The sequence below is a fragment of the Lonchura striata genome, chromosome 5 (assembly GCF_050655825.1).
Source record: "Lonchura striata isolate lonStrDom1 chromosome 5, ASM5065582v1, whole genome shotgun sequence".
In the NCBI taxonomy this organism is placed as follows: domain Eukaryota; kingdom Metazoa; phylum Chordata; class Aves; order Passeriformes; family Estrildidae; genus Lonchura; species Lonchura striata.
In genome coordinates this window covers 65,446,275-65,460,641 of record NC_140707.1, presented here as the reverse complement: position 1 = coordinate 65,460,641, position 14,367 = coordinate 65,446,275, and the positions used below count along the sequence as shown (strand labels likewise).

At 45.6% G+C, this 14,367-nt stretch overlaps 1 protein-coding gene across 3 annotated transcripts; it reads right to left on the bottom strand.

Moving 5' to 3' along the window:
• Positions 1-2,415: 2,415 nt before the first annotated feature.
• On the bottom strand, positions 2,416-9,642 carry SIVA1 (SIVA1 apoptosis inducing factor). 3 transcript variants are annotated; one of them, XR_014955787.1, is made up of 5 exons: positions 9,495-9,642; positions 8,879-9,055; positions 8,060-8,216; positions 7,169-7,324; positions 2,416-6,329 (listed from the first exon to the last, which is right to left on the bottom strand). XR_014955787.1 is itself a non-coding variant. In XM_021528933.4 (4 exons), exons 1-4 carry the CDS (start codon positions 9,610-9,612, stop codon positions 7,533-7,535), a joined length of 510 nt encoding a protein of 169 aa, XP_021384608.1. In that variant the 5' UTR covers positions 9,613-9,642; the 3' UTR covers positions 2,416-7,532. The 3 variants fall into 3 exon arrangements, 2 of the variants coding, with proteins under 2 accessions (XP_021384608.1, XP_085436967.1); XM_021528933.4 differs by having other exon boundaries at positions 2,416-7,590; XM_085580841.1 differs by having other exon boundaries at positions 2,416-7,324.
• Positions 9,643-14,367: the final 4,725 nt, after the last annotated feature.

The window sequence follows — 14,367 nt, the reverse complement described above, 5'->3', positions numbered from 1 at the left end:
GTTTTCTGTAATACTTTTTACTCCATGCCCTGGCTGAACAAGAAAGATCCTGCATTTCTGTGACCCATATAAATACACAAATTTCTTCAAACCAGCTCTGTAAGCAGCAGTACAGGCGACTACACCCAACTGAGACCAAGCTCACTCATTTATAGAGACGTGAGGACCTCCAGAACAACCTGGAGTGAAACCACTCAACAGAAAACAATTTATGAAGGAAATATGCAAATGGACTTTCTTAATATTTTTGGGAGGAGACCACGAAAATCTGCATATTGACTGCATATTTTCAACCTTAAATTTTACTGTACTTTAACTCCTTATACTGGTTATCCCAACTGATCCCAGGTTTCTATGCTTGTTTTTACTGCATTTAAAAATACTTTAAAATCTATTTAGGGGCAGTAAGTAATCTTTCTATCATGGAAAGCAAAATGAGAACAACCAGATTACTCATTTGGGGAGGTATTACTCAGTGCAAGAAAGTGTGGGAGAACCAAGCTCCAGTGAATGAAATGAAACTCACTGGGATGAAATGCATAAAAGTGCATCAAATTCTGTATGTAAACTACTTGGTTGAAAATTGAATCATTTCTTTAGGTTCAGAAATCAATATTCAGCAAAGTGCTGCACTCTACAGCACATCCCACCAAAACACCTAAGGATATGAGTAAGTTTGATCGTATCAGTAGTTCTAGCAGAGTAAACAGGATGTAAGAGTGGACATACTCATAGCCTTTTACCAGTTCCTCACTTCTGGCAGCAGCAATCAATGCTCAGGAGAACAGAAGAAGGCAGCAGATCTCAGAGTGCTGAAGAGTTTCAACAGTACTGTTAACTCCTAAGTGTGTCCAAAATCAACACACAGCCTTGAGCTCCCAGAAACTCATGAAATCCTTGTGCTTTGGTAGAAGAGCACAGATGTGCCCTGTGTGTGACCTGGAAGTCACCAGGCTTCTTGTTCCCCTCCGTGGTTTCTCTGCACTGCAGGGTCTCCAGGCCACTAAAGCCTCGTGTGCAGCAGCAGCAGCAGCAGCTCTGGATGTCTGGCACAGAGGGATCTGTGCAGCTCCTGCAGCCCCACAAGGTTTGCCTTTCCCCTGGCAAGGACACCTTCATTTCTCTCCTCTCCTCCAGTGCTGCTCATCTCATCTCATCAGAAAAGCCAGTGAGGTTGGTCACATGTAATAGGTTCTTGATAAATCTGTGTGACTGTTCCCAGTTCTGTTCCCACCCTTCCTGTGCTGGGATGTGGAGCTGGACACAGCTTTTGTGAGGATTCACACCATAACATGCCTGTGGGCTGAGGTCACACTGACCAGCCCATCGTTCCCCAGATTGTTCTCCTCAAATACTGGCACAACTCTCACCACCACCACCAGGACCATCCCTCAGGTGCCACTGCCAGCCAGCACCCACTGCACATTTCCTGGTCCAGATTCACAGTCCTACTCTTGGCATGGACATCACTGAACTCTCACATCATTATGAGAAACAACTTGAATAGGATGTTAATTCAATGCAAAGAAATGTGTAATGGGAATATTTGGTTGTGGTTTTTCTTTTTCTGGTTAGGCTTTGTTTTTTTTTAAGAAAAGTGTGACATAACTTACATGTTGGTATATAATCACCCTTATTTGTCATAATGATACATTAGAATTCAATGAAAAAATGGGAACAATTTATGCTCTTGCATTTGATTTACATTTTGCTCTTGTCTTTGCAGGCAGCAAAACAGTCTGTTCAGAATTTCAGGGCATATTTTATGAACGGTACAAAATATCTGGGATTAAAAAAAAAAAATCTGTTTTGTGAACATTTGACCTACAGGTTTACGAGGGGAATATTTTAAAACATACTTCCTCTCCAAATTAGCAGTCCTGTTATTACAGTATCAATTGAGTGAAGACTTCAGAAAAACACCAAGAATTTGGGTCACAATAGACATAAACCCAACGTCGTGCTGCCACCCTGTGACTTGAAGATGAAACTTCTGCTGCGAAGGCTGGAGGAGGGATTGTTTTATCTTAAGCCTCTAATCAGATTAAAGAGCATTTCTGCACGAGGAGCCGCTGGCAGCTGGTGGAATTCAGTGCAAGTTTAAGAGAAATACAGACCAGATCAGGACAGTACTGGTGCAGGTTATCAAGGGGACACCTGCCCTCAAAACCCTAAACTGGGTCTTTGTCAGGGAAAGAAGAAACAGAAAAAACATCTGCATCTTACAGAACAAATAAATGAGAAGGGGATCATGATTTAAACTATGACACTTGAGCAAAACAATGTAAGAAAATACAATTAAATAAATCCTAAAATTTAAAGTAAATCCTATAACCACAAAATGTTCAAGCAATAATAAGCTCTGCAAGAGATAAGTAACTTAACATCTATCACAGGGTTTTAATGCAAATCACAGCCATGAGTATAAAAACTTTTAATAAAAGTGTAAGAGAAAATAATTTGATTCCAGCTGAGTTTTTTCCCAGAGGAAGAAAACAAAATAACAAAAGCACAGAATACAAACCACCAGCAAATATTAAAGCTTGTATTACAATTGTAGCAGTTCAAAATGCAATCAAACTGTAAAAGCTATGGTATTTCAATAGCTGTTCAAGAAAAGTTATATATGTGTATGCATGCATATTAGCCATCAAAATATACAACACAACACTGTGTGATCACTTTCACTTTATTGCAATTAATGATGTAAAATAAAAAGTAATTTGGAAGAATTTTATTCCAATTTTCTACCCACATGTATTTGCCTTTAAATTACACTGCTCCTATTTATTTCTTAAAGAATCATTAACACTTTCTGGCTGCTTTTAATAGGTTACCCAATCTACCTCACTGAAAACAATGTTCAAAGCGTTGCTACCTTCCCCTTCCCAGTAGTGAAAAACCCTAAAGAGAGTGGAGGAAAGAGCAGGTGATTTTTCTCAGCCTCACTCAAAAGCCTGCTGGGAGCAGGATGCTCTCTGGGAGGAGCCCCCCACATCCCTCTCCTCTTCCAAGCTGCCACACCCGAGGTTATGCTGCCAGGTTGGGCTCTGGAGTCCCTGTGCTGCTGCAGCAGTTTTGTTTAGCACATGTCTGAGTGCTGCTGTTGGTTTGAGGTTTTGCTCCCTCTCCCTGGAGAACCCCACATGTTCCTGCAGGAGCCTGGATCTAGGCTCAGTCTGACAACTGATGGTAAAGCACTGCAAGGACAGAGCTTGACAGACACAGAACAAACAGGAATTTGCACATTCTATCCCAGCTGCTTCCCCAGGCACACAGGGCTTCATGTGCAGGTAGTCAGCGCTCTTGGAATCCAGAGGGGCAGTAAAAGCAGCACAAAGAGCTTTTAGTTGCAGAATTTGCCATGAGGAAACAGTATCACACCCAACCAAAAGTTACAGAGCAGTAGTAGAAGCAAGTTTGTATATAAACTCCATACCTGGGAGATTATTGACAGCTCTGTTTTGCTGCGATTCAATTTTTTTAATCCAGTTTGATCCTGTCAAAACCCAAAGCCATCACACAATGACTGGTAGGGAGCATGGTGAAAGAGAGAAGTATTTATTCCTTGCATAGTGCTGGCATTTCCTATTGTCTCACCAATCCAGCCAGAGGCCAGCTGAGTGTTTTCAAAAGAAAACAGCCCAGCAAACCTGGGGACAAAGATAACAGTTTCAATTTCTACTTCTTGGCTGCATCTCTTCAAGGTAAGATTCTGAAGATTCAGAAGATTTAAGCCCTTTGCATATTGCTGCCACTTCTGAGTGTCACTTCTGAGCTGATGACAGCAAACTCAGTACAGAAGCAAAACATAATTTCCTTACCCATCCTTGTAAGGAAGAAAAGGACATAGTCTCTCACTCTCACCTGCATTATCTGGGGTTTATACCCTGTCCTGAGATACAATACAACAGCATCTAATTATCACCTGTTCAGAAAGGAACACAAAAACCTCTGAACTGGCTACAAGTGTAGGACACTAAAACAAAAAGGAGGGGAAGAGGCTGAGGTGATGGCTGTATTAAACAAAAGACACATCAATCATAGAATGGAGAACTGACATTTATTTATTTTTAATTTTCACACTGTCTGGATCATCTGTAGAATGGCTCACTTCTCTTAGAAGAAAGCAGACTTCTGAACTGAACTGCAAAATATTTGGGAATTCCTTTGTACAATGCTATTGAAGGAGAAAGCTCAAGTGTATTTGCTCTTTTCAGTGAGCTTTTTTACAATGTTGTGGGTTTGTTCTAATAGTCTGAATCTACTGGAGACTACTGCAGTAATTTACCACTTTAGACTGTCCTTAAATATTTGGTGTCTATGAAACCACACATTTCTAGAATTGACTCAGTTATTAGTCTTAAAAGAAACTGTTTTATCCTGATCAGATCAGCTGACTTCCTTTTGGACACAGAGGTCTGCTCTTTGAGACATATGTCACCAGTAATGATACACAGGCCTCAGAAGTTTCTCATCCATCTGTAAAATCATTACTGCAGGATATTTTTACCCATCAATTTGCTGGCTCCGCAGGGGATCTCCTTCCCTTGGAACAGCCAGAAAACTTTGATTTTTGACACTTTGCACTGAGTGGGAGGGGAAGAACATGCAATTACAACAAAAAAGCACAGGATTAAACCCAATTTCCTGCTCAGCTAATAAACCAGACAATTTCTCTGGCTCTCATTTACAGTCCTAGGGGTACCCTATGTGTTGTATTATAACTCTATTACAGCTCAATGATCAGTGGCAACAGACAAGTCCTTGTGAGGAGGAGTTAATTAGGCAAAGAGAAAAATCTTTGTACTTCTCACCGTAAGATTTTTCCCTTCACATAGGTTTTTTTTCTTTTTTGTAGGCATTATAAAGATTTATAAACACTCTCCAGTCTTACCTCCCATTGTTTATCTGAGAACTGCAGGACTAGAAAATGAACTTTTTTGAATAATATTTGAGTCTTTTGGTAGACACAGGGAGTTTTCTTACCTTCTGAAGCCAGAGAAGCAGTTGTGGTAACCACTAAACCCCATTTCTCACACGTGTGAAGGACCTCCCCTGTGCAAGGGTTGGCTATGCTGTTCTGTGCTCCTCCTGCCCTTCCCCTCCCAGCCTCTAACCTTCTTCCAGCCCTCCTGCTTTTCTTCTCTCAGCTCTTCACGCTGCATTGGGTATCTATCCTAATGTACAAGCATCTTTCAAGCAGCTAGAGGATAACAAATAAGAACATTAAGCCATGAAATTTATGTCATTGTTTACAGAGGACAGCTTTCTATGAAATACAGCAGTGACTAAATGAGCCAAAAAACCATTTCCATCACTAGTTTGAAACACAAATCATTTGTAAACAACATGTCTCATCTCTCCCAGAGCCTAGAAGCAAAACATTATTTTCAGTCTCTCACCCTCAGGAGAGAGTAATAAAAAGCAGACACATACTTAAAGGTTTCATTTTGAAAAATATGCTTGACTGAAAAACACTTTAGTTCACTGCTTAAAGCTTCAAATGAAACAAAGCCAAGTTTTAAAACTCTTTCCTAAAACTAACATCTAAATGCAATAAACCACAGGTTCTTTCCATCCATAAAACTCAGCTTTGTGGTTTAAACTGATTGCCACAGGGGCAACATTTTTATCTGCCCTGTGACACCAGCTGGGAGCTGCACCAGAGATCTGCCACCATCCTGACTTCATCTATTAGAGCTTTGAAAGAACAGATAATGCCATGGAATTCCTGCACATTCCAACTAATTCTTTCACTAGTAAATCCCCTGACTTGAGACTTTTTATTTTGTTTGTTATGGGAATGAAGATAAGACAACATTTCACAGCTGCTCAAAATGAAGACTGGAGTAAGAACCAGTAAAGTCCCCCATTTTAACTGGCTCCAAAACATGCAGAACAGGAAAACTAACCAGATCCATCAGCATGTCTAGGCTGGCACATATGGTCAGTCTAAGCTGGCACAGATGCTTGAGAGTGAAGTGACACCCCTCAGGAAACCCTGAAGGGCACAAATGCTTTCAAAGTGTGTCTGCATAGTTATACAAAGTGCTACACAGGCGAGGGAGGATGTCATCCTGCACCTCCCTGTGGCTGACACACCCAAAGCCCTGACACTGCAGCTATGAAGAAGAGCTGGTCTCCAGCAACAGCCACCCCACCCTTTGCTAAAGCATTTACCATTCTCTTTGGGTGGCTGCAGGATTCTGACAGGGAAATACCCAGAATGCCTCCAGAGAATGTCAAATAAAGGTGTCCCCACGAGGGAGAAATCAGGCTCTCAAATTGCACTGCAATGGACTTTCCATCTCTTCAAAGAGAAATGGCTAAAGTGGAGGGAAACAGGTAAAACAAGGTTACTCCACCCGAAACACACTAATTACAGTAGAGAAGACTGGGAAGCATGAATGGCAGGCTTTGCTTCAGGAGTTCAGGGCAAAGAATTTGAGAAACAGACCATTAACTGGGCCACAAGGATTTCTTTTCTGTGTCAAACCTATTCCTTTTATCCTACAGTCTGACATCAGCCACTCAAGTCAGCATTTTCATGAGGTAAAGACCACTGTAGTTTTCTCTTAGGCATAGCTGGTTTGCCAGATGAAAAGTGGCTTTTTTTAAAGAAACATAGCAAAATCAGTAAAAGAAAACTACTTTGAGGGGCTGTTCAGTAGTACTTTATTCTTACAGCACAAACAATACAGTTTGCGTATTGTTATAAGCCTCTGCAGTAATTTGAAAAGAAAATTAGGAATGAGCTGGTTTATGGAGAGGTGTCCCTGAGTGCTGACCATTTTTCAGACCACTTCATGAGCTATTTCTAAGTGGGCATTCAGAACAATATGAAGTTTACAGAGTGGGTGATAAACTCATACAGATAATTTGCTTTCCAAGAAAGACCTTTCAGTGAACGTACTGGAAAATTTACTAATGAGAAAAATTTTTCTGCTCCAAGCCTGGTGTGCTATTGCTCTTTCTATTAAAGTTACCACAGAAAGATTAAAACCATTCAAGCTGTCAGTAACCACAAGATATTTGTGATAGCTTAAAAAAAAAACTTAACCAGAATCAGCAAATTCTCTTATTTGGAAAAGCCCTTAGGCCTGGCTGATTTTCCTAGATAGCTTGCAAAGAAAATGTTGTGTGTCCAGAATGGATTCACACTCACCTGAAAGCACAGAAGGAGCAACTGATTTCTATTCTGATCCCACAAAAGTGTGTCCTAACATGACCAACAAGTGAAGAGAATATTCGGAATCCTGTATCACATCAGGAACACCAGGTAAAAGCACAGAGTGGTCCCTTCCAGACAGGCACATCACAACTAGGGAAAAGGAAAAAGCCGACTCAATCTAAAAAGCTTTAAAATATAAATGTTTATTTAGCTACAATATTAAAAGTACAATATAATGTATAAAACATAGAAATTCCATAACTAATTCACATGCTAAAAGGATTATTTAACCAGTTGTAAGGAGAAGACTTCATGAAATTCATGGATGTTTTAGCCACAAGGGTTATTTCATCAAGTTTCAGACTTGAAATACTGAACAACCATTGCAGAGAACTTGCTCTCCCACATCACCATAACTAGGGAAAAAAAGAAACAAAACAGAAGAAACAAAAGTCAGAGCGCCTGCTGTTTCTGGAACATAACAATGGCATACTATTCCATTATCAACTGCAACCATGGGACTCCCACACAGCACACTCAGTATTTCTTTATCCACAGAACTGTTAACAATGAGAGAAAAAAATTAAGATTATTCCTTGGAAGTGCATGCATTCAGCACTGGCCAGCATGCTATCCTGCTGGTGGGGAAGCAGGAGAAATTTTTGCCTCCTACAGCATTTAAGTAAGAAGCTGAACTAGACTTGTACTACGGTTGATTAGAGTGCTTCACACAGGCATTTTAGTTTGCATGTTTCAGACAGTTTTACTGCTGCTAAAGCAAGAGAATTGTTTAACTCCTTTATGGGTACGAGCCAGATATCGGCTGCACCCAGCTACCAGGCCATGTGTAATTAAAATAAGCTTCCAAACTCGAAAGGCACTTACTCAACAGCGGAGCACAAAGAGCAGGTAACGGTGTTACAGCAGCTGCAGAGCCTGCTGCAGCTCTGGCACACGAACCGGTCACACTGCGCACACGCCTCCTTCACATCGGCCGTTCTCACACACGACGAGCAGGCTCTGGACGCTCCCACCGGCGGAACTGCTCGGCAAAGACACGGAAAAGAAGGGATGAGCTCTACAGCAAGGCAGGGGAAGCAGCTGGAAGTCCCCGCAGCTGCAGAGCGCGTCCGTGCACAGCTACAGGTGGCAGCACTCCACAGGATGCTCGGAAATGAGAAGGGACAGGGAGCGCCGCTTGGAACGTCCTTGGTTCTTTCTCTGCTCAGCGGCAAGATGCAAAGTGATCTAAAGCAGAACACAACACGCGGCAGTTCCGAAATCTGTCAGCTCAAATCTAACACTTCCTTTAAGAAAAGTCAATAAAGAAGAACTACACAGCAGTAAACCACTCATCATATTACAGACTTCCTAGGGAGGGGAAGCCAAAGGGCAGCACTGGTCTCTGTAGTGACCAGGGACAGGAACAGAGGGAATGGCCTCAAGCTCCGTCAGAGGAGGTTTGGCTTGCATATTAGGAAAAGGTTCTTCACCCAGAGGGTGGTCTGGCACTGCAACAGGCTGCCCAGGGAAGTGGTTAAGGTTTAAACTCTGGGAAGTGCCAGAGTTTAAGAATCATTCCGACAACGCTCTCAGGCTCATGGTGGGAACGCCGGGGGTGTCCTGGGATGGAGCTGCACTTGGACGGGTCCCTGCAGCTCAGGGCATCGCGCGGTTCCGTGACCCGGCCGGGCACTCACTCACCCCTGTCCGCGGGCCGCCGCCGCAGTTTCCCGTCGTGTCCGATGAGGAGCTGCCCGCTCCAGCGGGAACCCTCGTCCTGCGCCTCCCCGGCCGGCCCCGGCTCCGCCGCTCGGGCGGCGGCCGCCGCGCCCTCCATGTACGCCTGGGCACCCCTGAAGAGCAGGCGCCGGGTCCTCTCTGCCGGCGAGAGCAGAGTTACGGGCGGGCTCCCCATGGCCGCGGGCCGGCACGGCACATCCCCCCGGCGGGCCGGCACATCGCATCCCCCCGGCGGGCCGGCACGGCACATCCCCCCGGCGGGCTGGCACATCCCCCCGGCGGGCCGGCACATCGCATCCCCCCGGCGGGCCGGCACGGCACATCCCCCCGGCGGGCCGGCACGGCACATCCCCCCGGCGGGCCGGCACATCGCATCCCCCCGGCGGGCCGGCACGGCACATCCCCCCGGCGGGCTGGCACATCCCCCCGGCGGGCCGGCACATCGCATCCCCCCGGCGGGCCGGCACGGCACATCCCCCCGGCGGGCCGGCACATCGCATCCCCCCGGCGGGGCGGCACGGCACATCCCCCCGGCGGGGCGGCCGGCCCGGCGCCCCCCGCTCCTCGCCCCGCTCACCGAACACCTCCCGCCGGTACTCCTCGCCCCGCACGCCGCGGCTCAGCTCCCGCAGCCCCACGCGGGTCTTGAGCTGGAGCGGGGCCGCGTCCCCGAAGGGGCAGGAGCGCTTCGGCATGGCCGGACCGACCCGCGCCCGCCCCGCCCCGCCCCGCGCCGCGTCACGGCCGCGCCGCCGCCGCCCTCACATCCCGGCCCGGCCGCTCGGGACCCGCGGCCGCTCCGCTCTCTCCGTAGGGAAGGGAAAGCTCCGTCCGCAGCGCTAAATCCCTCTTCCCGCCGCGTCCCGAGCGGCCGGCGGGGCTGGCAGAGGCGCCGGCCCGGCCCCGCCGCCGCCGCCCCTCAGGCGTCACCGCCGTGCGCCTCCGCGGCGGCGGGCCCGCGGCACAGCCGCAGCGGCGTTGGGCCGGTGCTTGTGTAAACTCGGAGTCACCCATATGCGGGGTTGGAAGGACCCGCGGGGATCATCGAGCCCAACTTCTGCCCTGCGCAGGACACCGCAGGACTCGCACCGGGTGCCTGAGCGTTGTCCGGACGCTTCTTGAACTCTTGTCAGGCTGGCGGCTGTGAGCGCCTGCTGGGGAGCTGTTCTAGAGCCCGACCGCCCTCTGGGTGGAGAACCTTTTCCTAAACCTCCTCTGACACAGCTTTCGCCCATTGCCTCACGTCCTGTCGCTGGTCACCAGAGAGAAGAGATCAATGTCTTCCCCACCAGACCCTTCATCGTCATCGTAGCCCTCCTTTGTAACCTCTCTAATAGCTTTAATAGATTTTTATATTGTGGCACCCAAAACTGCCCCCAGCACTTGTGGTGAGGCAGAGCAGTGCAGAGCAGAGCAGGACAATCCCCTCCCTTGCCCAGCTGGCCATGATGCTCCTGATGTGATGTCCCCAGGACAGGATTGTCCCTCCGGGCTGCCAGGGCAAGGCTGGCTCATCAATGACCCAACTTCCCATCAATGAGGACACCCAGGTCCCTTTCCTAGTTCCCCAGTCTGTCTCTACATTCCGGGTTGCTCTGTTCCAGGTGCAGAAACTGGCATTTGTCCTTTTCGTACTTCATACAGTTGGTGATTGCCCAGCCCTCTAATGTGTTGAGGTGTGTCTGCAAGGCCTCTTCCTTTCAGGCAATCGACATCTCTTACCAATTTTGTTTCATCTTTAAACTTACTTAGTATCCTTTCCAGTCCTGCATCCAACTTGTTTATGAACTCTCTTTTCCCTTCTTGGCAGCCCCCACACTACGCTGGGCTCATGGAGCTCTTTGTGCAGTCTAAACCCCCTGCCCAAGTTTGGGCTGTCTGAATGCTGTGGGACCAACAAAAATGGGCACAAGCTTGAGAATTTCCTTTTTGAAAGACCACCAGGGAGGCCAGAGAATCCCTGTCTGGCCAGAGGACTCTGGTGGGCTCCTCAGCACCAGCCAACATCATGAATGGGCTCACCACTTGTGGGCACAATGAGTTTTTGGGGACTGACGCTCTCCAAGAGCTTCTGCTGTGAAAGGAAATTACTGCAATTAATTTGCTTTTTACAAGTGGGCTCTATAGCACCGCAGGTGTGGTTACATGGTTAAAAGTATCAGGAGCCATTCCAAGTGGCAACCAGTCTGCATACTATGTATATTTTGAAAATACATTGTTTTCCTCAGGGCAAAAAAGTTTAAAATGGTGTTGGAGTTTAGGTGCCATGTTTTGTGTCACTTGAAGGTGATCTGTCAAGAGAGTTTTATTTCTTCCAGAGGTCTCTGAATTCAAAACTTCCCCTCTATGTACTGTGGAATCACAACCAAGTACAGGAGCGATTTTTCCATGAATGAACTTACAGTTTGCTAAGGGTAGAGGACTTGTTCTTGGTTTCTTTGTTTTGTTCTGATCAAAAAAGTTCTTCTGAAGAAAACAAAGAAACAACCAAAACCTCTAAACACCAAAACCCAAACAATAACAACCTTCTCAAAAAGTAGTGATAGAATCAGTATTTTTTTTAAAGCCTTTCATTCAGAAAATCATAAAAATTTACATTTTCAATACTAGCACAAGATTTAGAATGGCATGGATTAATGTGCTGAAAATGGGCCACAATACCTAATGGACTAACTCTTGTCTGGTTTCATTGCTCGAGTTCTTCCAAAACTACTGAAACCCCAAGACCAGTAGTACTGGGCACGGTGCCTGACTATGCCTGTAGGATCACAGCTATCCTGAGCTGGAAGGGACCCACAAGGATCATCAAGCTCTGCATCCTGGCTCTGCCCAGGACAGCCCTAAAACTCACACCAATGCCTGAGAGCATTGTCCAAACACCAAAATGATGAGTGTGAGTTTGCTGAACTGCTAATAGTTTGCACATACAACCATTCTGGTTTCATACAGGTTAATGTGATTTTTAAATTATTTTTCTGCAGAGCTGATGAGCCCAGCCTTCTGGTCTATGATTGTAATTCACAGCAATTCCCAAAAATCCCTTCTGAGCTCCAAAATCTTACTCCTGCCACTCTTTCTTTATCTGCAAGGATTTCTGCTTTGGCTTTTTCTGCACATAATTGCAAATGCCATGCTTAAGTATGTTCAGCAGACTTTTCCAACTGCACATTGAAAACTCATGGCCTTTTCTTTCTGTCTAAGGAAACTACTTTGTAAATATTCACAACTTTGTAAATATTCTGATGTCCCTGATGTTCTCTGGATTCTCTGGGAAATACTGGTTAATGCGAATGTAATTGCAGAATGTAATTGTAGTTGGAAAGAGCCCTGTCAGGATAGAGGACAGCAGATCACACATACTTCATTAACATAGCATGGGATAAATATGGATGTAGCTCAGCTGTCTGAGAGCTGGATGAAATATGAAGAAAGAGCTAAAAGCACTATTCCACTTGTGGGAAAGGAGTGCTCTGAAACACTGATCTCAAATATGAAGTAGACTTGAAAGGGAGTAGCTCATGGTGAAACAGTGGTGCTGGTGCTGTCACTGAAGAGTAAATTTAAGGACACTTTTGCAGAATCACAGGGTATTCTGAGTTAGAAGGGAATCACAAGGATCATCAAGTCCAGCTTTTGCTGAGGGCTGATCACATTTGACACATTACCACCACTAACCCACTGCAGGATTCTTCTGTGCATCTCTGAGTCAGCCTCAGGTGGTGACATCTCTTAATTGTTTTGTAAGATTCACCTTACCAACATCTGCTACTGACCAGCTCTCTTCTCTTTGCAAGCTATGAAGGCAAAATAATTGCCTGCTCTGCACCAGCAGGCCTGAGCACCTCACAGGGAGGGAACTGGTTCACTTGCCAGTCTTCTGAATTGTTACCCAGCAGAATGGTGCTGAGTGGTTTTTTTTCTTAGTTCCAGAGCAGTGAGCCTTGAGGAAGATCCACTGATGATTTAGAAGTAGACAAATAGTGATCCAGGCCTTAAAATACTTTATCTATCCCTTCAGCTTCACTTATATCGAAGTCCTCCTCTCCATGTGCTTGTAGTAAAATTTCCCATTTTTTTCTATTCCTCCATTATTAGGCCATTTAGAAAGACCTCAAAGCACATCACATAGAGGTGGGACTCTTCCTCCTACACATCTTTAAATGGGGAGTTTCCTTGGTTGAATTGGTATAAAATGAGTGGCTTTTGGCCAGCTCGCTGGTTCTTTAATGTTTTCATGTTAAAACAGTTAAAGAAATAATCTGGAAATTCTTTTCAGTGGAAATTATATGATAGTAGCTGATATAGTTGGCCATGTGCCAGCATGCAGTTTGTGTTTTGTGGGATGGGCTGTCAGGATGGGCACAGGTCCCCTGGTGGGCCTAGGGAAAAGTGCCACACCCCATGTGCTCAGTCCCACTGCACTGTCCTTTCTCTGCTCTGCAGTGTGGATCTGAAGATAAAAAAACCCTCCTTGCATAAGTCAGCTTTTACCTGAAGGGCTAAGGGGCCATTTGCTTTCTTCTGTATCCTTTTCTTAGTACATCAGCCTTAACAGACATGTTTACAGCTGGGATCAGACATAATCTGTTCACAAGAGCATGTTGTTTCATGAGGACCTGCTAGCACAAAGTTTGTGCCTCATCTTGATAAGCTCTTCATGAGGTTCATGCATCCAAAAGATATTTGACAAGCCGGCGATATGCAGGATTAAGGGCTGGCTCTTGAGACATGCTGCTGTTAAGAGAAGACTCTGCTATCTTGTCACTCCAGCCAGTGCTTGCTCTTAAATTAGCACAGCATGGTTGAGTTTCAGAGCATGTTTCTTTCCTGCCAGCCCTGAGATGCACCAGTGCTGCTCAGCAGATCAGAGCACCCGAGGGTCCCACTCACTAGAGGGCACCCTCAAAACTATAAATTATTTTTGCTGTTACAGAGATGTTATTGTTCTGTTGTGAAGGGTTTACAAAAGGACTGCTTTCCCTGTTTTTTTTTTCTTAGTTGTTGTTGTTCCTGGCCCTCCCATAATGTGCTTTCTTTTCTGTTGCACTGTTTTCTTTCAGTTTGCTTCTTTTCAGATTATTTTAATCTGTCATGAAAGAAGGAATATGAATCTGACAGTGAGAACTGCTATCACTGACCTAACACAGTGCCAAGTGTTCTGTTTTCTTTCTCTGCAGGAAACAATGTTTTTGATTTAATGCTAGGTTGTCCTAAAAATTCTTTAAATCTTTGTCCAAGCAGTGCTATCCATTGCTGAGTATGGATTTATGTGGGAGAGGCTCTGAGACATAGCTCTGTCCTTCCACTATCCCCACACAGTACAAACATCCTCCCACACATGGCTTGGGAAGGGATGGGCAAAACCTTCCTCCCTCCCTGTTGCAGCTGCCTCCAGCCCTGCTGTTATTATTTTGCTGTGGAAGGGAATCCTTGCTTTGAGATAGCTTGGT